Source organism: Gopherus evgoodei, chromosome 4 (assembly GCF_007399415.2).
Source record: "Gopherus evgoodei ecotype Sinaloan lineage chromosome 4, rGopEvg1_v1.p, whole genome shotgun sequence".
In the NCBI taxonomy this organism is placed as follows: domain Eukaryota; kingdom Metazoa; phylum Chordata; order Testudines; family Testudinidae; genus Gopherus; species Gopherus evgoodei.
In genome coordinates this window covers 68,298,724-68,321,829 of record NC_044325.1, presented here as the reverse complement: position 1 = coordinate 68,321,829, position 23,106 = coordinate 68,298,724, and the positions used below count along the sequence as shown (strand labels likewise).

At 43.8% G+C, this 23,106-nt stretch overlaps 1 protein-coding gene across 5 annotated transcripts in view; it reads right to left on the bottom strand.

Moving 5' to 3' along the window:
- Positions 1 to 23,106, bottom strand: part of DPF3 (double PHD fingers 3) — a 242,829-nt gene that overhangs the window by 117,019 nt on the left and 102,704 nt on the right. For all 5 annotated transcript variants that reach the window (XR_004000026.1, XM_030559655.1, XM_030559653.1 and 2 more), the window contains exon 2: positions 4,153 to 4,313. Coding sequence is in view for 4 of the 5 variants with exons in the window: in XM_030559653.1 (XP_030415513.1) it covers positions 4,153 to 4,313 (161 nt within the window). In the remaining variant the exon portion in view is untranslated. The remainder of the gene's footprint in view (positions 1 to 4,152; positions 4,314 to 23,106) is intronic.

Below are 23,106 nucleotides of genomic sequence, written 5' to 3'. Positions count from 1 at the left end.
TCAGCTGGAATCAGGAAGTCCCAGAAATATTGTAGGAAGGCCTCCAGCTCAATCCAACACCAGATGGACTCAGATAAATTCCTGCAGGCCTCTGAACTGACCCTATGAACCTTTTGAGGGGAGCTCTCCTCTGCTATTCAATAAATCCCTGCTCAGCAGTGTTCAGCCAGCCACTAAACAAACTTTTACTTGATCCAAACAGGTTTGATACCATTTTCAAGTGAGAAGATTTACACCATTGTCCCCCACCACCACCCTGACCACCAATCTATCAACACGATGATACAAGTAAAGTGTGAACCTTTGGTCATTTTTGTGGAGGAGGTGGCAAGAGAGGGCCTTTTACATCTGCTTTGAACCTACCTTCCCTACTCTGACTCTGCCTGTGCCCATGGTAAAATATGTACAGTTCTTGCCCTCTCCGGTACTTGCTGGGTTGTCTTGCACTGCTGTGCCTTATAGGGCAACCACAGAAGGTTCCAACCATTTGCTTATAGAGGAAATAGCAGGACCTGCAGTGAGTTATGTTGTTTATCTCATTAGTGTAGGAGAGTCATAACTCAAAGTTTGCGTGAAAGGCTGGGGGAGGAAGGGAAAAGAGGGAAGGAGTTATGTGCAGTATTGTGTGAAATTAACCCTGAACTGTGTCGCGAGAGGCAGCCTTCTAACTCCTTTACAAGAGGGCTGTAAGAAACCAAGTTTATCTGACTCTCCTCTCCCCCTTTTAAACCCTGTGTAAATGAAAGGAGGCTCTGGATCTTTTCTGTTTGCCAGCTTCAGGTTAGAGATGGGGGAAGTGAAGGCCAGTAAACAAAGCAAAGGGTGCATATAACTCAGACACCAGAGTGGCTGGTGGAGAATTCTTGTTGGTTTAATATTGCCACAGCACACTATGTGCAGCCTGGAAACGGCGATGCTCCCACCACAGATAGATGCTGTGTCTCGTCACAATGGGGCTACAAGAGATGGATGGTACAGAGAGACCCAAGGGAGCACTAAATGAGCTAATCACATCAAGGAACAGCGGATATGGGGGAGGAGGGATTCTTGCTTTCTTTCTAAATCATTATAGTTTAAATTAAAAAAGACCTCGGGTTTGGTAGCCGATGCAGATACAGGAGGCTTCAGCCTACTTAAAGTCTAAACTAAACATGTCTTGCCACTAATCAGTCCTCACCACAGCCCTGTGAGAAAGGGAAAGGCTACTATCGCCATTTCACAGACAGGGAAACTGAGGCACAGTGATGCAAGTAGGACTAAGGTCGACAAATTTGCCCAAGATAACAGTGAGTTAGTAACAAACCTGGCCAAAGAACCCAGCTCTGCTGGCCCTATGCTTTAAACATTAGACTATGATTCCTCCCATAAGTGAGTCGGGTACAAGTCTGCCTTGTGCCATCCTTGTAGCATATGCTCCCTCCAGCATCTGGCTTCTACATATAATAAATGCATATCTGCTTATGTGAGTGAGAAAGTTTAAATCAATAAAAATAGCTGTATCTCACTCATAATCAGATGCTGCAGGAACAGAAGCTCTTGGGGTAAATACATTAACAACAACAACAACAACAGAAAGCAAAAATTAGCTTGTTTTGCCAAAGCATAATCTCTCTGGAGCAGGGAGATTTCAGATGAAACAAAATCAACAGTGGTCACTAAAGATCCCATGAGACTTTTCGTGAAGGAAGGTCCCCAGAGACCTAGACAAATTCCAGTTCAGATAACTACATTCTGCCTACCCAAACTCCCCCTGCAGTTTCGAGTGGATAAGGTATTAGCATCCTTCAGAACTTATCCTAAATGATAATGTAGTGTTGCTGTGCACTAATAACACTGCTTCTACATCTCACACCAGGAGTGGTTGCATTTCAGTGATTGGTGAAGTGACTCCCATGTATCCTTTACATAGAGCTGGTCTTACTTGGGTTTGTTAGGTTTAACTAATTAGGGCCAACCCTACCCTCAGGACTTGTTTACATTGGGGGAGGCGGCAGGAGCTGTTATGCTGGAATAACCATTCCCCATCAATTCCATGAGTGGATACTCTGACCCTGGAATGAGAGCACCTTATTCCGAATTAGTTTCATCTACTACCAAAAGGAGAAACTAATTTGGAATAAGGCAATCTTATTCCAGAATAAAAGCATCCACACATAGAATTAATTGGGAATAGTTAATCTACTTTAAATTCACATGCTATCTTATTCTGGGTTAATATTTATGTACACACAAGCCCTGAGTCCTGGTGTGTAGGTGGGAAACAGTGCAAGATGCCTTTCCCCATTCTGTGCCCTGTGAAATGGCCAGGGAAAATTCCAGACCCTGAACTTGATGGAATGTAGGAACTGTTTCCTCCGTATGCCCCTGGGCCAGCTATGACTCCACGTGGCCAGTCACAGAGAAAAGAACAGGCTGCACCATCCCAAAACTGTGGAACTGTCTATCACAAGACATAAGAATGACCAAAGACCTCCCCACAAATAGAACTCGACACAAAAACACATCTTGGACTTAACTTTCCCTCAACCTGCACCCCGTACAAAATGCACATGAACACACACAGAAACCAAAAGCTAGAAACTAATCCAGACATTTCTCCCAGAGGCTAGGAAGGAAGAAAGAGTGAGAGATTGTTATTTCTCTTCTCTAACACTTGAGACATTCAGATTCTATAGTCATTTAAGCACCTAGATAGATTTGCTGAAACACATGCAAAAAAGTGGAGCTAAAATGAGGGAACACAACCTGCTTCCTGCCACTATTCTCATTTGCAAAAGCATTGCTATGGAGTTTGATCTGAACATAACCAGTCTTCTCCCTCCACAGCTGCAAACCCCAAGAACCAAAGCCCACTCACCTTACTTCTACAAGTAGGTCCGTTGACTTCCATGGGACTACTCACAAGAGTACATAAGCAGGACATGGCGCTAGCTGCACACATAGATGCTGACCCTTATTACAAATCACATTCCTCATGAGAGACCCACATTTACCTCTTCCACCCCCGGCCACCACCACCACCGCCGCCACCGCCATCTTGGTATGATTTCATTTTTGCTTACTGTAAATGATTTACGCAAAAAGGAAAATCATGAATCACAAATTATCCAAAATGCTATTTTGGCTCTCAAATGAATCACGTATTAGTTAAGGAGAGGGTGCAACCTCCATTATCCAACCATCAATTATCCAAAACAGAGCTATATCATCCAATGTCTATTGAACTGAGAACGTCAGTTATCCAGAACCCCAATTATTTATAAATGTGTACACTTCCCACCAAGACATTTGGATAATCAACCCTTCACTGTAAATGCTGGGTGTTCCCCTCTTATTTTGGGTCGTTGTCCCAAATACTGGGGAAAAAAAAGCCCAAACAACTTGGCAGAGATCAAAGTGTCAAAAATTCCATTCTCTCAACAAATAATGCATCTGGCTACATTCTCAATGGCTTCCGTGGGAGTTTTGTTACAGTAGGGTGCTTAGGGTTGACCAACAATAATACTTTAACTTCCATGCAAGGATCTCAATCTGTTCTACAAACATTAATGAATTAGAACCTGATTGAAAGCCCATTGAAGTCAATGGAGGTCTTTTTCAGTGGACTTTGGATCAGGCCCATATTGCCCTTGTAACATATTTACGAGGACATTTATCCTTCTTTCACAGATGGAAAACTGAGACACCAAGATGAGGCCCAAGTGATCTGTCTAAGGCAGAGCTGGGAACAGAATCTAGATCTCTTGATTCCTTGTCCCCTGCTGTAATCACTAGAGCAAAGTGAATTTCAGAAGATAAGACTCTCCCTAAATTTATGTTTCCTATTGAGAAATAAGGTTGGTGAGAGAGTCTTCCCTCCTTTAGAATATTTCCAAGGCTCTCTTGGATAGAGGTCCTCTATTATGCAACTAACTCAGATCTATAGCAATAAAGGAGCTGTGATGATGCAGCATTAGAAACTATGTCAAGCAATAGAAAGAATAATTAGACTCTGCTCTCTGCAGTTACCAAAGGGAATTCCCTCCAGGCCAGGAGGTTTAGGCAACTTCTCCTATGTATGTGGCCCTTAACAGATTTGAGTTTTTAGTAATTAAACCCCATGAGGGCTCAGCGGCCTGCCCTCCATATACACATGCACAGAATGCTGCCTACCTGGTCCCCGATGCCTCTTCTCCATCCAGATGTAGCAGTTGTTCTGAGCTACCCCAGTCTGCGAATCCAGGAAGGGGAGGCGGACGCTGCGTTCAGCGCACAGCCGAGAGTTGTAGCTGCGGCAGTGCTCAATGGCTTCTTTGTAGAACTGGTCTCCAAGTCTGCCAGGAGGAGAAGAGCAGAGAGTAAGAGATTGCTTTGGTCTCCCTGAACAAGTAATGGAAAGAAGGGGACGTGGAATCAATTAAAAATGGATGAGCGGAAATACTTTCCCCAGACACATTGTATGCATTAACCTGAGGAGCTTACTGCCACAGGGTGTCACTGAGGCAGAGTAGTAAGAGTCATCAGAAGATTAGACACTGAGGGTATGTCTATACTGCAGCTGGGAGCAAGAGTCTCAGCCCTGGTAGACAGACCTGTGCTAACAGGGCTCAAGCTATCACACTAAAAATAGCAGCGTGGATGTTGCTGCACTGGCAGAGGCTCAGGCTAGCCACCCACGCTCAGACTCACCAGATCAGGTGGCTAGCACCAGTGCCGTAACATACCCACTGCTATTATTAGCGTGATAACTTGAGCCCGATTAGTGCAGGCCCATCTACCCAGGCTGGGATGCTCACTCCCAGCTGCAATGTAGACATACTTTTAAGGATAAAGCAATTGTCAGTCAGGGAAATAGACGGCTCTGGGTAATGGGAGGCAAAGATTTTCACTTCTAGTGTCGGTTCAAATCCAGCTTACAAAACAAGCCCATAGTTTCATTCCGTATCAAAGGGCAACTTCCGCAGTATGTTTGAACAACTGAAAAGCTGCTTTAAAAAGGGCCCGTTTAAAAGAATTCCACTTCAAAACCTGCAGACACACACCTCTGCTCTAAGGCTAGTCCTGCAGGTGAGATGCAGGCTCTGCCTGCTTATGGGTGTGTGTCCCCAGAGCCAGCAATAGGGACTTATCTATGCTCCTAGGTAGAATAATCAGGGAGAGTTGAGAGCTAAGTACAGCTGCACGTTAAGGGTTTGGCTTGACATATAATATGTTAGCCCATAGTTTGTAAAGTGCTTATGGTCCCTGAGGTGACTGGCACTACAGAAATGAAACACACCAGTATGTGCAACGTGGCACAAGGTGACCACTGCAAGGGACAGGAAAGAAATCTAACCCTTGTCCCTTTACAGCTTTCCACAGCTGGCTTAGGGCATTGGCCAGGAAGTAGGGTACTAGATTTACCAGCAGGACAAATTTTTTGTTCTTGAGTTTATAAAGGTGGGAAGATATTTAGAGAGACTTCTCATTATCATATCATTTATTTGAGAAATAGACATTTGTTCCAAACTTTGCGAACCCTTCAACTTCTGTAGAGAATGGTAAAAAAAACAAAAACAAAAACCGCACACCAGAGATTGCCCGAAATCTCCCAGTTAGCTTCTTTAATAGTGAGAAAGGCATACTTTCAACAATGTGAGGCCAGATTCTCCAGTATGTTGTGCCACTTTTATGACACAGATTGGCCGTTGAGCTGGAGTGTCACAAAGCTGCCACTGCATACCCCTGGAGCTGGCCCTCATCCTATTGGGTGAAATTCAGCAATGGGCACAGGTTGATCAGAAAACAGGTGTAAGTGGTAAAGTAGTATAACTTGCACTGAATTTGGCATTCATTAGTCTGCAACAAGAGAGAAAATTGCATGCCAAGGGAGCAAAGGTAGAGGAGGGAGGGAAAGCAGCCAATAAAAAGGTGTCATATATAGGGGCTACACATAACAGCTGATACAGCCTCAAGCTGCGACAGATTTTCAGAGGACTGTCCAATTGTTTCTTGCAGCAGACAACACACATGATGTATTTTCCCCCTCTGTCCACTGTCCCCAGAACCAATACAGGCCTGGCCCCTTGCATGCAATGCTGAAGAAGGGAGAGGACAGTAATGTGGATGTACAGTCCATGCAGAGAGAGATCTGCATACAGCAGGATCTTCTCTTCACTCAGATACCAGGGAGACAATACTAGGCCCCTGCTTCCGGGGGGGGAAAAAAGCTGCACATACTGTATGAGATTGACTGAGTAGAAATGAAAACTTATTAAAAGCTATAATGAAAGCTGGCTTTCACATACACTTGTGTAATCAAAGTCACTAACAAGGAAACTCAGACTGATCAAAGATTAACAGTTCTCACAAACACTTTGAGTATTAGCATTGCGAAGTCAAATTCCTTCCTGTGTTAAACCAGGGATGTTCAGACATACTGAGGTCTTTATAGAACTAAGAGTAGAAACTGGATGAAAACAAACTGTCACCCACTGCACAGGTTCTCTGTGTACTAAGAATCACACACACACCACCCCCAATGAAATATGAGCATGACTGGCATACTGTATTAACAAAAACTCAACAGAATAAACTACGGCAACCAGGATAGGAGTCGTAGCTGGAGACTAATTCAGTTTCCATCCTGCTGCAAACTGAAAATAATTGTAAATCTTTGACTTAAATATTTGGCTTAAAGTGACACTGTCAAGTATGGTTTAAGCCTAAAATTTAGGTTTTCCTACAAGGGGAAGAAAGGTTTTCCAAAACTTAAATGTGTTTGATGATCAGTAGAAGCTGACAGTCTAGTAGATCAAATTCATCCTCCATGTAACTCCATTGAGAGTTATGTTAGGCTGGAGACTAGATATTTCAAACCAACTGTAATTGTTTTTAACTGAGAGCTTTTTCTCATCTAAAAAAATGTAATTAGTTAATTGAGATGTGGATGCAAGGTTCTGGTTTGGATCCAATCACCTCTGAACTTTAGGGAAGTTTGGATCCAGATTCAAACTTCACAGTTGGCTCTTTTATGATGAGCAGAATCTAAAAACCCAAAATCCAAACAACTCAAACTTTGGAGAAGTGGAGATCTACAGTTGTGGTCTGAGAGTTGGGCCAAGCTCTGGTTCTGAAGGCTGAAACCATGGAGAATAATTGACATTAAAAAGCAAAACAACGTTTTATTACATTAGTTACATATTAATGGAAAAACTTTATTATTTTGTTCCTTTTAACATTGAACTTCCCTGGAATCACAATACGAGTAAATTTGGGCCCACTCTGAATTTTCATTAAATTTTTAAAGAAATGTAACCGAATGCATTTTTGAATGTAAACATCTGCTCCCGTGCTGCAATCCAAGCATGAAAACTTTTTGCTTATGCAAGAAAACCAAGAAGTAATATTATTAGTATTAAAGGCGTCAAAGGAGGTCAAGAGCCCATTGTGCTGGGCATTGTATGTACACATGAGAGAGAGGCAGCCTGCCCCAAAAACTTACAGTCTAAATAGATAGGACAGACAAAGGGTGGGAAGGGAAACAGAGACTGAAGAGACTTGAGCAAAACTTAATGGACCAATCTATTTTTACTGACCAAGTTCAACGGAGAGTAAAAGTAAAACAAACCACATTAATAGTGAAAAGTAAATTACATTTTTAAAATTCTTTCAGGTTTAATCATTTAGTGTAATTAGCAACACGGGTTAGGAAAACCATTCATAAAATATGTAAGACCTGCTTATCATCTCTCTAAACACTGATGTTATGCTGATACAATTACCCTGACTTCAGGGGAATGTCACTGGCATAACATCATGTAACAAGGTGAAGAATCAGGCCCCGTGATTTCTGTTAAGTCTATGTCCTTTTAAATGTTGAGAAATGAAGATTTTCTACTCATCAATAACAGCCTGATCTAACCCTGAGCAAAGTCAATGGATAACAATCCTTTCCTTCTTGCAATCTTTGTCTTGTCTATTTAGGCTGTAAACCCTTCAAGGCAGAGATAGTCACATGCTATTTGTCTGTACAGTACCTAGCACTACTTTAATACAAAAGTTAGATTGGGCCTTAGGTCACTATTAAAGACAGTGATCCTACGTTACACCTTAGCTGCTTTGTACCCCTTCACATCCTTCAGGATTGCTCTTGAATACAGAAAAGCCCAGGCTGGCATAGAGCCAATGTAGCAGCTCTGTGCCACTCCCTTCCATCCTGCCCTGGTACAGGGTACATTGCCAGAGGGTAAGTGCATGCAACCGATCTCTAGCTGCTAGAGTGGCTCAAAGCTAGGCATAATTTAGAGCATTCTTTAGCACCTGTCACATTTCAGATTAGAAACCAAGGGATGAAATACTCGTTAAAAACATACAGTCAGCCAACCCCAGAGGAGATCACACTCACTTATCACCCCCGGAAACTTTATGCCATTAAAATACAGCTCCTAGATGCTTACCAGACCCTGGGTACCTCCACCTTCAGACTTGGATTGGATCCAGTCCCACAGAGTTCAGATCCTTCTCTTCTGTAGTATCATTTTCCTCTACGGCAATGCTCATTACAAACAATGGAGGTGTTAAGATGAAAATAAAAAGAGAGAGAGAAACAAGCAGCCTTTTCTCTCTGGAAGTTTGCTAGTGTCCCTAGCTGTGCTGAAGTGCAGAGAATTCACTATCCTTCCCAGGAGCAACAGCATGTCCACTGAGATTTTATTTTCTATACTTTTTGGCTCTACTCTTATTTTAAGACCAAGTGTCATTGCATGGGCCAAGAAGTGCAAGTAGAAAATACGTAAACCTGAAACTGCTAAAGAAACCAATACTTGACACTAGTGACCCAACTAACTACCATCCCATTTCAAACCTTGGCAAGATTCAAGAAAATAGTGATAAATCAACTCCAGCAACACAACCTCAGCAGATAATGTGGACTCTCCCCGCCTGACTTCATAGCAGAGTCTGGAAATGAAGCAGCAATGGGGTTTGGGGGCTCCTCATGGAGGTAGACTGAGATGACTTAATCACACTGATACTACTTGATCTATCAGCTGCATTTGACACTGCTGATCATGAGGTACTGCTGACTCAACTACTTGTCCTGGCACATCATGAGAGAATTGTACTATATTCATTCCTTTCCAACGGATTCCAAAGACCCATGATGGACAGCTGCTCCTCCTCCAAGAGCTCTGACATGCAGAGTGCCTCAGAGCTCAGTCTTGTCACAACTTCTATTTAACAACACCTACGCAGAACCTTGGGGGATATTGTGAGATGACGTGGGCTACAATGTCAGCAATACATTGACACGCTGCTGTATGTATCCTTCTCAACTAACCCAGGGAGCAGGCTCCTAGATATCTCAGTGTAGGAAGGAAGGTGCAAAGGAGGAGAAAGAAGCTGGCCCAACTGGAATCTAGGCAAGAATTAAGTGAAGCTGTCCGGAAGCAAGAAATGTTGTGAGAAACTGAGGAGCTAAGATAGTCCATTAGGACTCCAAGGACTTACACCTTCACTGACATGGACAATCAACAAAAGCAATCACCAAAAGTGCCTTCCCCCATCTCCAACTAGCAAGAAGACTCCATTCTATTCCTCCCAACTGGTGGTCTGATCACAGTCATTTATGTTCATCACCTCCAGCTGGACTATTGTGACTCACTCTACCCAGGCCTAGGTAAGTTCACAAAGAAAAAAAAGCTAGTACACAACGTGGCAGTTTACCCTCAGATTCTGCTGTGGGATTTTGGGGTATCTATCACACTTGGTCCAGAATCAGCAGAGACAGTTTTGTTTTGTTTTATCTATCTGACCAGCATTTCCAAAGGGCCTGTCATCATCGCATTTAGGTATTGATTATAGATTATAGATTATAAAATCCATTGAGAACAGCCCAGAGAAGCACTCAGTCTTTGTTTAATTATAGTCTGATACCCTTATGTACACCATTAAGATTTTTTTCTGTCAGATTCTTTGGGGGATGCTATGGCACAGAGGTGAGGGCACCACATAAGATCCTCAAATGATGTACAAGAGTTTGAATATGAGTGAAGGCAAGGAAGACATTTCCAGAAAGGCCATGGAGTGACATGGTCTGTTTGCAAAATAGGTTCTTTTGGTTTTTAAATATGAACCTGGCTTCTTTCATGCTGCCTCACACACATGCCCCCCAGCCTCTCCTGCTTTCTGTGGCTCAGAGTCCATCAAACATTCATCCCACTTCTATACCAGCTGATTGGCTTTGTTTTGCTCTGTGGGAGAAGGGGAATCTTATGCATCTTTCCACAGCACAGGAGTCAGATCTCTATTTTTAATCCAGCCATGATTTCTTAAGACATTTGCAACCTGCTGTTTGGATGCTGTAGGGTCTGGTAGGAAAACAGATGGGGGGTGGGAGGGAGACGTTCCCTACATACTGTTTCAGTGGATAGCATGTGTATATTTTAGTCTATGTATCAGATTGCAAAGCAGTATAAAGATGTAGGAAAAATAATAAATGTGTGTTGTAGAAATGTCTGAAGGTCTCATCAGAGTCAGGGCCCCATTGTGCCAGGTTCTGTACATTGTGCCTGGTAGAGGAAATTGGGAGGAGGGAAGGCATCAGAAAGTTGATTACAGGTTACTGATTTAGTGCCAGCCCAGCCCATGTATTAGAGCAGCCAGGGAGCTACTATAATTTAAACCATTGGCATAAGAACCTATGGAACCTTATGCCAGTGGAAGATCAGTGTAACATGCACCCATCCCCAGCATCCTCCCTATATGTTTTTGCCAGGGACAGCTCCCCTTGTGAAGGGGAACTCTGCTGGCTATTAATGGAGAGAATCCAGCCCTTCAGTGCTGCCGGAGTGGTGCTAGAGGGCTGGATCATACCAGAGAATCTGGCCCCACAGACTAAGCACTCTAGTCATTCTTCTGAATTTTTTTTTAAACATTCACAGGTTATATTTTAATCCAGTTTGAAATTTCAGCTGTCTCATGTAAATAAACTGGCTGCAGAAGGATAGTTACAAATGGAGGCACAGCAAGAAATGCAGTCTGTGAAGTAGATTTGTTTAGTCCCATCACTGCTGTCAGGAAGGCATGTGTGTCTCGGTAGCATCTCCATTTAAAAGAAAGGAACATCAGGCTATGATGCAAGCTCATGCTTCTGGGATGAACACAGTACCTTATTCAGCACCAAAGCATTAACATTCAAGTTTGTTAGCTAGGCACTGCTGTTTCCTACATGTGAAGTAATGACTTTCAGGGATCAGGTGAGTTAGTTCAGAAGGTGAATTTCTTTGCAATTTTCAGAGACACTGGGCTTTGAACAGCAGTAATTTATCCACACTGCCCCTTCCTCCCTCCATCCATTTCCATTGGGAGTCACGGTAGGTGGTAGTCTCCGCTCCACAAAACAGGGTACCTGTCCAGCTCTATTAGACTCAACATAGTGACCAATTAGGTTAAGCTCAGAGGCAGGTTCCTTGAAAGTATCTCAGAGTATCTACTCTCTATCAGGCCAGACATCCTGTTTTAAAGAGGTGCCATATCATCCACTTAAACTAACAACAGATGGACAAGATAATAACCTAGACCCCTTTTGTAGATGAAGACAGCAACCAGAATTCATATCGATGCTAATCTCCTCAGAAGGTCCTGTGCTCTCTCTTAAATTGCTAAAGATGTGAACTAGTGAAACCTTAAGCACCAAAAAAGGATGATCAGTGACTGGCATCCAAGAGGTTTTTTTTAAAAAAGAGGGACTTAACATTTCAAGCAGCAGGGGTTTGGGACCATAAGAAATCTCCTTAGCTCTGATTAACTTAATCTGATCACAAATCTAGGGCCAGCTTCAGTAAAAAGCAAAGTCTTTCCATCCAACTCTCACAAACTAGAATTCCCATACTGGGCTAGTCTTTTCCATATGGACAGCTTGGAATGGTAGGAATTTGGACCAGTAAGAAGTGTAGTCTGCTGGTCTGACCTGTCTGGAAGGCAGCAGACTTGAGTTCTAATTCTGGCTCTGACACAGACTCCTTCAGTTAATCTCTCTTTGTCTCAGTTCCCCTATCTGCAACGCAGGGGCAATACTACTGGCCTGCCTCAGTGGTGTGGATTACTTCAGTGATGATTGTAAACACTCTTCGAAAATACAAGCTATGATTCACTGTGAGTGAAAATTATTGGCCTGTGACATACAGGAGATCAGCCTAGACTCTTGGTTTTAAACTCTTTGAAAGTTATGGTTGTAAAATGCCACTCAGTCAGAATGGTAGAATTTTGTAAAGGTGCTGGCTGCAAAGCAGTGCAGATTTTTCTGTTGGGCTTCCTCATCACACAAAATTGTAACTATGCTAAAATTTCAGGTGCTTCCCCCAGCACAAGACTTTGAATGAATAGGGTCAAAGGACCTGATTTTCCACTGTGTTGCCCCTTTTGTAGTCATTTTGAAACAATTCTTATACAGTACGGTTTTATACCCATTTTGCACAGGTGAAAGTGATCACACAAGAAGCAAGGCAATGGAGTGTCAGGCCAATACTGTACAACAAACACCAAGTGTGGGAGTAACTATTGCTTTCTAACCTGAGCCATTCCGTCTCCTCACTAACTACTTTGCAGTGAAAACACCAGCAACACAATGTGATCCTTGCAATCAAATAATATATTATATAGATACAAAATACATCCACAGAAACTTAATAATTAGAATTTACTTTGAATCTGAGGTTAGCCTTGGAAAAGGCAAAAAATTCAACCACCAAATTTTTTTTTTAAAAACAGTCCACTAATTCTGAATAGATATAATTTGCAGTTTCATTGCCATGGTACAGCATAATTAATACAATAAACATACATAACAAAACAACAAAACCTATTCCATTCAGCTATTATTACCACAACAACAAATACTTGTGGGTGAAAATTAAATTTTCTACTCTCTCAAAATCATACTTAGCTTCAGTAATAAAGGTTATGCCTCTTGTATTTATTAAATCTTTTTATCACAAAGGGACAACTCTGTTACTGAGGTAACTCAAAAGACTTGAGTGAATTACAACAGAGATGCATTTGACTTGTACAAAACCTAACAGTGAAATAAGGCAGAACAACATCGTGAGGGGGATTTGGAATCAAATTTCCCTCTCTCCACCAACAGTGATTTTATCTACTGCAGAAGTCCAACAGAGTGTGTGTATTCCCCTACCACAGCATTCTACTCTGTTCCATCAAAGAAAATCATAGATATTAGAGATGAGAGAGACATACTGGGTCACGTCTTGCTGGTACAGGACTGTTCCCTACAGGAAGAGAAATGACGTGTATTAAAAGTGCACTCTGGAGAATTCACATTTCTAGTATAGGATCTTCTGCTCATGGGGTGCATGCTGGATTTGAACCCAGAGCCCATACCAGATGGGCACGAGTCTTTTACACATATACAATCGTTAAATTCTGAGGTTCTCTAAGCACAATGGCACAAGTGAAGAAGAAATACACACATACACCACACTGAGAACACTTACACTACTTAAAGTCAACAAAAAATCAATTTATGTAGATTCTCTAGCCCCATTTTACAGATTTGGATACTGAGGCACAGAGATTCCAAATGATTTGCCCAAGATCATACAAGAAATAAGTTGCTGAACTAGGATCAGAACCCATTTCTCTTGACTTCCAGTCTTGTGCTTCCTCCTCAGTTCAGACTCCTCTCCTTCCAAGAAACCTACAAGGGCACATTTCACAACAGAAAACCAGTTCAGGATTTTCTTTGTTATATTCCAAAAGTCACTGTTCGTGGTCACTGAAATGTAGTTCAGGTTCTTTTACACCAAAATCAGTTGACAGAATAAGGGAGCAGCAGACCAGCTTGCCACTCATGCCGACCTCACTAACGTAGCTTGGAGAGTGATAATCAAAGAAAAAGCCCAAACTGGTGCCCAGCTGACCTGGGTTCTGAGTCTCCCCTTCTATCAGTTCCATTGGTAATGGCATGGAGACATGGATCTCAATGTTCCATAATCTGAGCCAGGAATATAGCAACATCTAGCTGAAGGAAAAGAACCAGGGGGCTCGCTCAACTGTCAAAGCAAGGAGAGGTTACAGAAAAATAGGAATGAAAGGATAACCCCTACCCCTAAAATGATAGCTAGCCTTTAACACATGGCTTCTGCTCCCATCAGTATTTCTTCCTGGACAGGTTATCTCAGGAATTTATGCTTTCCAATAATTACCTTTCAGAGGCCTTCCACTTATCTTGTAAGAGGAATTCGCTAGTAACCTGACCTGCATTGCTCATGCTATTGCCTTCCACCCCCTCTAACCTTTCATCTCATCTCTCAAGGCAGAAGCAGACGGCTCTTCCCAGACTTGCAGTGCTGGCTCAGCAAGGGTTGGTGAAGTTGATAAAAAGAAGAGTTTTAGTGCTACACAAATATTGATGAGTTTGAGGGCACAAGCTGTAAAGTGTTGCCAGAGGGTTAAAATAACTCCTGAAGCGATGTTATATTACTCAGAGCTGAAGGATGAACAGGGTATTGCACAATCAAAAGAGCCATTTTAATCTGAGGGTAAGTTTTATTATTTTACTGCTATTGTTCTCTGAGCCAGTCAATGTGTGTTTTATTAACCCTTGTTGGACCCTCTACCCAGGCTCTCTGCTTCTCTCTTACCATCCCCCATCTTTCTCTGTCTCTCTCCCCCTCATGTAATCAATTTCCCTCTCTGTCCTCCCAGATTCTAATTCATCATCAGTCACTGGAGCAGTAGCATCAGGTACATGCTTTTCTGAAGCTCTTACGGTCAGAGCTTGTTCTGGGGCTGCCCTAGACAATCTAGCAAATACTCATCCCTCCAAGGCCACAGTACCTACGCTTGCGCTCCCACTCCCACCCATGCCATGCCCCTTTGCTTCCCACTCTCTAGGGATGAGCCCCAGCACACTGTGTGCATGTGTATTCTTCTTGGCTTGTGCCAGATGCTTCCTACCATCATTCTGGGGATGGGAGACACGTTTTCTTCTGAGTCTGCCCTGCTGCCTACTCCGGGCGTGATGAGATATTGCCTCAGATTATCAGGAATCACAAAACACAATTTATTAAAAAGCTAGGGAGAAAGAGAAGGTGTTGTGCTACAGAGCACCTGCGACCAGCTCACAAATGCACAGGAAGGCCAAACTGATACAAGGGATCAAACCCCGAACACAGTGTAGGCATCCTGAGTGGACCATAGCCACCTTTGACAGATACCAAAGGGTTACTCCTCTAAGCCTCAGCAAGTAAGAGCTTGGCTGCTACTAAGCTGTGCATCTGCTCTCTGACACATCAGCTCATCTGCCATGCCAGCAAACTCCCCAGGACTCTGCCAATGCAAACCTGGTCTTGCAGGTAACAACCACTGAACCCCAATTGCAAAGTTCCACAGAAATCTCTCTCTGTAGCATCTAAGCTATCTCACTGGGCACTGACCAAAGTTAAGTCACTGCCTCCAAATAGACAGTATGCACATCAGCCTGATTGGTTAGCTGAGGACGCACTCTCCACTTTCATACACAGCACAGAGATGGTTTTGTAATAAGACAAGAATAAATTTATTAACAAAGAACACAAGTTTAAGTGATAAAAGGTAAGAATGACAAGTATGGTTACAAAGAAAACAAAACAAAACAAAACATGCCTCCTAGTGACTAAAATTTAATTTCAGCAAGTTACAATCTTTGTCTAAGCAGGTTTCTCACCTATAGTCAGTTTCCAGCCATGGGCAGTGGTGAACCCCTGGCTTGGGGAGTCGAGCCCCAGCCCCACCCCTTCCACCTGAGGCCCCGCCCCTTCCACACCCACCGGAACCCAGCCCTCAGTGTGGTTGCTGGCCCCTGCCCAACATCCCCAGTTCTCCTCCCACTGTGGCTACTGGCCTCGGCCCCAGGCTAGCATCCCCAACCCCACCCTCGCTTCCTGTGCTTCCGACCCCCAGCTGGCATGCCCCAGCCTCCCTGAGCATTTGGCAGGTGGGCTGGCAGCTCAGTCGGAGCGCCTCCAGTCCTAGGCAGGTGGCTGCAGTAGCCCCAGCCCACTGGACAGGCAGAGCAGCCCCAGCCCCACCACTGGACAAGTGGCGTAGCCCCAGCACCGGAAGGACGGGCAGGGAACAGCAGGCAGGATGGAGTCTAGAGATGGAGCATGGGTGGGGGGACGTCAGGCTGTTTGGGCAGGCAACTCCTTCCCATGCCTATGATACCTGCCGCCCATGTTTCCAGCTACTCTTGCCTCCAAAGCTAAGAGGATCCACCTTTCATTAACTCAAAAAGTGCTGCTCCCCTTTGCCCCTTAGATGATGGATGACTCAAATGTCTCTTTGGGCCCCCCCCCCCCGCCCCTTATAATACTCCAAAGTTCACTTCTCTATTTCAGAACCAGGAACACTTCGTGGGGATGTAGATGCCATCCCCCATTGAGATTGTTAAGCAGACATCTCCCCTACTTGCTAGTTTGATGGCTTTACATTTAAATGTACTTTTCATTGTCCTCTGCAATCAAGCTGGTCAGACAAGTAAATACATATTCTTTTTGTCTAGAGTAGGCTAGGCTTAATGCTCTATTGCCTGCAAAAACACATTGTAAGAACTATTTCCAACATGCATTTATACTCTCTGTACACACCCATACATACATGACAAATGATTTCCAGGACCAGCATGTGACCAGTTAGCATAGGATACTTTACACAGCACCTTTTAGATAGACATTATGCCAACGGTGTGTTGGGGCTATGAGTGTCAGGCCAGATGTGAGTTGTAGTATGGCGTGCCCTCTGCCGGTTGGCACTGAGGGGCTCCCAGGGACAACAGGTCTCTCTCTCTTCTTTATCCTTTGGCAACACTTGCTTGTCATGCCACTAAAAACTCTTACTGTACTGACCTGACACTGGGCCAACCTTTGCCCTCTGTGCATGTGCTATAGCCTGGTTGTATCAGTTTGGGGAAACAGCACTCGTTATTTTCAGTCATATAACAACATTTGAACCCCTGCACACACTCAGTGGTGCTGGAACAAGGGATGCTGCTGCACCCCCTGGCTTGAAGTAGTAATAACAAACACCAAATACATGGTTTCCATCAGCAGTACCCCCCACTATACAATTGTTCCAGCTCCCCTGAGCACACACATTTCTTGATAGCCTCACATTTCCATTGGAACAAGACTGTGCCACAAGAAATTCAGCTGGGAGGGCAGGGAGAAGAGAGTGGCTCTTCCCGCATTACACTCCAGAAGGTGTGCAATCCCATGGGTGCTTTGCCACGGTCTGGATTTATGTTCAGAATTAACATATTTCAAAGCACAAAGTTCTCTCTTTTAAAAAAAGAAGAGGAAGAGGCGAAAAACCACATTCCAAGCATTTGGCACAACAACCAGCTTCCCCAGCCATCCTCTGGGAACAAAAAGAGGGGGGAAAGCTTGTCACCACACAATTTAAAATAACCAGTCTGTCCTGGCTCCACTCTGTCTCAGGGGGTAGATCCAAGTTCCCCCCTCCCCCACACACACACCCATCAGAACTGCAGGCTCAAAGCACTTGACATTCAGCAGCAGAAGGAAAACAGCTCTGAGGGAAGGGACACGGGGGAAGGGAACAGTCCTGTTTGGGGTGGGGTGGAAGAGGGGCCTCATAAAGGTCACAAAAATTGGTGGGGAGAGGGAGGTTATAGTTCCCCCAGGATCAATGAGTAGAAGGAATCCTCTGAGAACAGAGCTCTCCTGACCATGGAGTTGGCAGTCAGTCACCTCTGCAGCCCCTTCCTCCTTTGCTCCAGACCCTATGAAGGAGCCACTGTAGGTCTAAGCATTTGTACAAGGCACATAAGGAGGATGCAGGAAGGGAAGTGCATGCATCATCCCCCTTCCACCCGTCCCCCCAAGCAAAAAAGATAAATGCAGCTTCATGTTCTGTTAAGTTTCTCATGGCCTCCTCTGCACTGAGGAATAAACCACTCCTGCTGAGGGGGTGTGAGAGAGCTGAGTAGTAAAGGGTGATGGGAGCCCTCGGACCATGGCTCCAATAGAGGAGGAAACTGCTCAGTGGAAGAGATGAGAATCTTGGAGATGGGGCAAAGGTACAAGGTCTCTGCACAGGTCAGCCTTTGCCAAATCTTGCAATTTTATTACTATTCTCACAACATTTGGTACTTTCCTTAAAACCCAATTGCTGGAATGGAGAGCCTGCACATGAATCTCAGGCTTCATTAACTATGAAGTAAGTTTCTAGCCCTCACAGTGGCAGAGAAAAGCTAGACAACATGAAGCAGGTGCCCACTAAAGGCTCAGGAACTAGAAGGCAAAATTTTTATGTTTTTCAAAATGTCATTATTGGTAAGCCAATCTCCTGATTTTGGGGGCTCTCATTCGTGAATGCTTGGGGTTGGCAATACTGCAGATTATCCTTTGCCTCAAGGTCTTGAGGTTTGGGACCCAAATTACTAGCAGTTTCACAGAGGACAGAATCCTGACCCTCTCCCCTCAGATTGAACAATTTGAGGGGAATTCTGCAAGGAGAGCTTCTCTGAGCTTGCCTTCCTGGCCTTCTCCTGTAGGATTGTTCTTCATAATGATTTATATTGGTGCATATAATGTTTTGCACACAGATATAAAGAGCAGGGGCCAAATTCTCCATTGCCCTGCATCTTGCAGTCATTTACACCAGGGCAAAGTGGATTTTAAGCACTACCAAATCAGTGTGGGAATGTTTTCCATTCTCTTTGCACTGGCATCAGTGACGACATGGTGAAAGGCAAGGGAGAATCAGGCCCAAGCTTCCCATCCTCAAACTAGTCGAGATCAAGACCTCAACCCCAAATGTCTGAAGACAATAAGCATGATTCTCCACTGCCATGCGTCTTATGTAGCCAGCTACAACACAAAGTGAGAGCAAAGTCCAGATAAAATGCAACCACTCTAATTTGGCAGTGTTTTAGCCCCTTTGCAAAGCTGTATGTGAGCATGCCTGGTACAAGGCAGTGAAGAATCAGACCAATGGAAGGGGAGAGTAGGTAACAGAAAGAGAACAACAGTAAATACATTGGTGTGCATTCCTCCATGGCGTAACTCCACTGACTTTACTGGAGTTCCTGAGATGAATATTGCCCACTGTATTTATATAAGGATGTCAGGAATCTCCAGACAGGAAAGAACCTTTTGACCTCCAAGTCTGCCCCATATAAAGTAGCTTAAATCCTCTTACTTGGTCTCTTTGTATCCTCTCTCTTAGGCTCATGTACAGAGTGTTACTAGGGAGCACTAGGACAAGCCCGCAGCACTAGACATTGCACTGTTCACAGTGTAACCCACACACCTCCTGGGGGTGGGGTGGTGTTGTGTCCCATCTAATGGCATCAAGACCAGGGGGCAAGGAAGGAAAGAAAGAAAGACCTTTGCTCTACAGCGTCAGCTAACTGCTGGTTGGCCTTTAGCTCATGCAGTAGAGGCTCATGCTCCAGAGGTCCCAGGCTCAATCCTGCCCGTCGACAAACAGGGTCTGTTGGTGTTACAATAGCACCTCTAGAAACCCTATGAGATGAGGCGTGGGCCCAGCTGGAGTGGAAGCCATGGTGCATGGCTGTCTCAGTGTTGTCAGTCTGAAGCACTGTATATTCATGCTCAGCACCAAGAAATTCTGGATTCATGCCACCACTAACTGGGTCAGGTTGAAAGCTGGGAAAGCATAAAAGATGGAAGTTATTTCATGAATTGAACCTCCAACTCCCTTAGCAGTCAGAGTTATGATGGCTGGAGGCAATTCCAGTTCCAATACATGGAAACCTTTCCATGGGGGAATGGAATAATTTGGGGTGGGGAATTATCATGGCTTAATTTTAGGCCTGATCCTGAGAGCTGCTTAATTCTCAGACCTCACATTATCTTTAATGAGCATGGTGGGTACACAGCACCTCTCAAAATCAGACTCCTTGGCTGGAGGAGTTATAAGCAGATGGCAAATCACTTCTCCACACCGTCAGACAAACACACACTAGTCCCACTGAATCATTCTCTGAATAAGCAGAGTGACTAGCTGAAAGAGCACCATGTGACCTGATGAAGCATAGAATGTTTTCCAGGAAGCCAGAAAACTCATATAAATCTCAGTTGGGCAAAATCTATTATATAAACCAGTAACAACTTGTAGCACTTTGCAGGATAACGTGGTTCTGGTGATGCCTGCAGGTTTGATCAGAGCTCCTCTCATTCTGACTTACAAACAAGAATGCTGTGCAAATATACCAGAGCATCTGGGATCCCTCTTTATTCTTCCAAACTGCCATGGGGAAGGGTAGTAAGAAGAAAACATCCCTCCATGTCAGCAGTCAGAAAGAGTGGAAGTAAGGAGAAATGCCATTTTCATAGAGCCACAAAACAATCATGGCATAATGATCTGACATTGCCCTGAGATGTTTCACATAGCTTACCACTCAATATGTTTTTGCATTGACTGTTTTACTTTAGATGAGCTGCAGAAACTTTCATTTAGTTTTTATAAGCAGAGGATGTCTGTTTATCTTATATTATGTATTTTTAGATTCCATGGCTGGAGAATATTCTTTTTGTGGGCAGTGTGAATAACCGAGGGGGATTCTCTTCTTGATTCCTGTGTTACTTTTTGAGGGAAAGATTTAATCAAAACAGAATATTGTAGTTATGGTCCTTTCTTTCTAATGCTCCTACTTTTGATCTAAAAAGGCAAAATGTCAAAAGTGTCACTTACACAGTGTACTAAGAGAAGGAGCCTCCAGTTCCTAGGCAGCTACTGTACAGCTTTGTCCTCAGTCCATCCTCTCAGAAGAAATTCTATGTCCCACCCCATTCCACCCTTCAGAGCTCATCCATCAGACTCCTCAGCTTTATCCATCAGTTGATGAGGCTTCTCAGTTTGTGTGGTGCATCCAAAAGTGGAGAAACAGCTGGAAACATCGGCAGCAGCTGGCAGGCACCTGTGGCAAAATTCCTAGAGGATTTAAGGTGTCATGCTGTGTGTGTGATTAGAATTCTCTATAGGTTGGCAGATTTTAAACTTTTTAATACATAAAGATGGACACATTTTCAAATCTTTCTGTTCAGGGTTTTGGGGGGGCTTTTGTTTGTTGGTTTGTGTTTTTTGTGGATCTGAGATGCACAGAGTGCAGCTTGATATAATATTAGAGGGGAACCCCATGGAATGCAGTTCTTTTGAAGAAAGAGGACTCACCCTAAGTTACTTCTTTTTAAAATGTCATTATGTCTGGGAGAATGACAGTGAAAATAGTGTCACATTATTATAAACATCTGCTCCCTTCAGATTAATATGCAGTTTGTACTATAGTCTGCTCTGCAGAACCAAAAGTTACTTTAGAAAAAGTTATTGATTGTCATATAAATTCTGATTCCAGAATCATCATGCACAAAGAAGAGTAGGAAGCAGAAAAAACTCAACTTAATTTTACTCAACTTAATTTTTAGTCACACAATTAACTTTGCACTAACTGGAAGGTTAAAATAAAAGATGTTCTAATTGGACCTGGATTTGAGGCGTGCATCTGAACTTTATAGGCCTGATTCTCCACCGCCTTGCACCTCATGTTATCATTGCCACCTGTGAACACTGGCTGTAAGAGGCTACCATTCTGATTTATAGTAGCATCTTACATTCAGTTTACACAGGTGTTAATGACTGCACAAGGTGCTAGGGTGTGATTGTGGAAGACTGAGGCTGTATTTGCAGTATAGGAGTTTTTCTAGCGTACAGACAATATAGAGTACATTATTCGTTTCCTAACACCAGGTTTAAAACTACATTATATTGAGAGGTTTGTTCAAAGGGTCAGTTAATAGGGCAGGTGAAGTTTCAAAATGGACCACTGGGAGAGTTGTTCATTGCAGCTCCCATGTGACAGAACCACTCTGGGAAGGATGAGTGTGAGTGGAGGCAAGAGAAAAGAAAAAAAAATGAGATGTGGGGGCCCATGAGTGTGTGAGGGAGACTGAGAAATTGGTTGCCTGCAGTAACAGGTGACTAGACAGGACGACCCAGGAGGCCTCTGCCCATCCTGTGTTCCTATGTTCTTAACTCTGAGTACGTCTACAATACCCGCCGGATCAGTGGGCAGCAATCAATCTATCGGGGATCGATTTATCGCATGTAGTGTAGACGCGATAAATCAATCCCCGATCGCTCTCCCATTGACTGATGAACTCCAGCTCAGTGAAAGGCGGAAGTAAAGTCAACGGGGGAGTCGCGGAAATCGACCCCACGCCCTGAGGACGCAAGGTAAGTCGAATTAAGATACGTCGACTTCAGCTACGCTATTCTCATAGCTGACGTTGCGTTTCTTAGGTCAATCCTCCACCACCACCAGCGTAGACCAGGCCTCTGGGCCCTAGATCAAAATGGGTCCCCTACCCATTACTAAGTGAACTGTTATAGTCAGGTAAATCTAATCCAGAGAGATTTCAGGACAAGTCAAAGCTTAGATATGCTCCATACAGAAAGGAGGGTTATACCCAGAGAAGGTAAGGACGTACCAGTAGAAGTTTTTGTCAGTGATTGTCAGTCTTATTGCAATAAAATTCTGCTAAACTTGTCAAGTGTTTCTATGCCTGTGTATTCCTCCCAGCTCACCCTCTGTTGAGGATTCTCTGCAGCTTGAGGTCTTCAAACCACAATCTGAAGACTTCAATAACTCAGACATAGGTTAGGGGTTTGTTATAGAAGTGGATGGGTATGGTTCTGTGGCCTGCTTTGTGCAGGAGGTCAGACTAGATGATCAGTTGGTCCCTTCTGACCCTAAAGTCTATGAGTCTATGAGGATGCAACATAAAGCAGTCAAGGATCAGGCCTCAAAACTCTAGAATGGGCCTCCGCATCCCTTTGGATCCATACCTCTAGAATAGGCCAACCCAACTCCCCAGATTCAAATGTGCCTCCACGGAGGAGGGCTCAAAATCCAGATATGAATCTGAATCACCCCAAATTTGGAGAAATAAGATGTAGCATTTAGATTCAACCCATTACAGACAGGCCTATCTCTAGTTTTAACTAGAAAAATCATAGAATCAGAAATGTAGGGCTGGAAGGGACCTTGAGAGGCATCCCCCTGCACTGAGGCAGAATAAAGTATAACTAGAGCATCCCTGA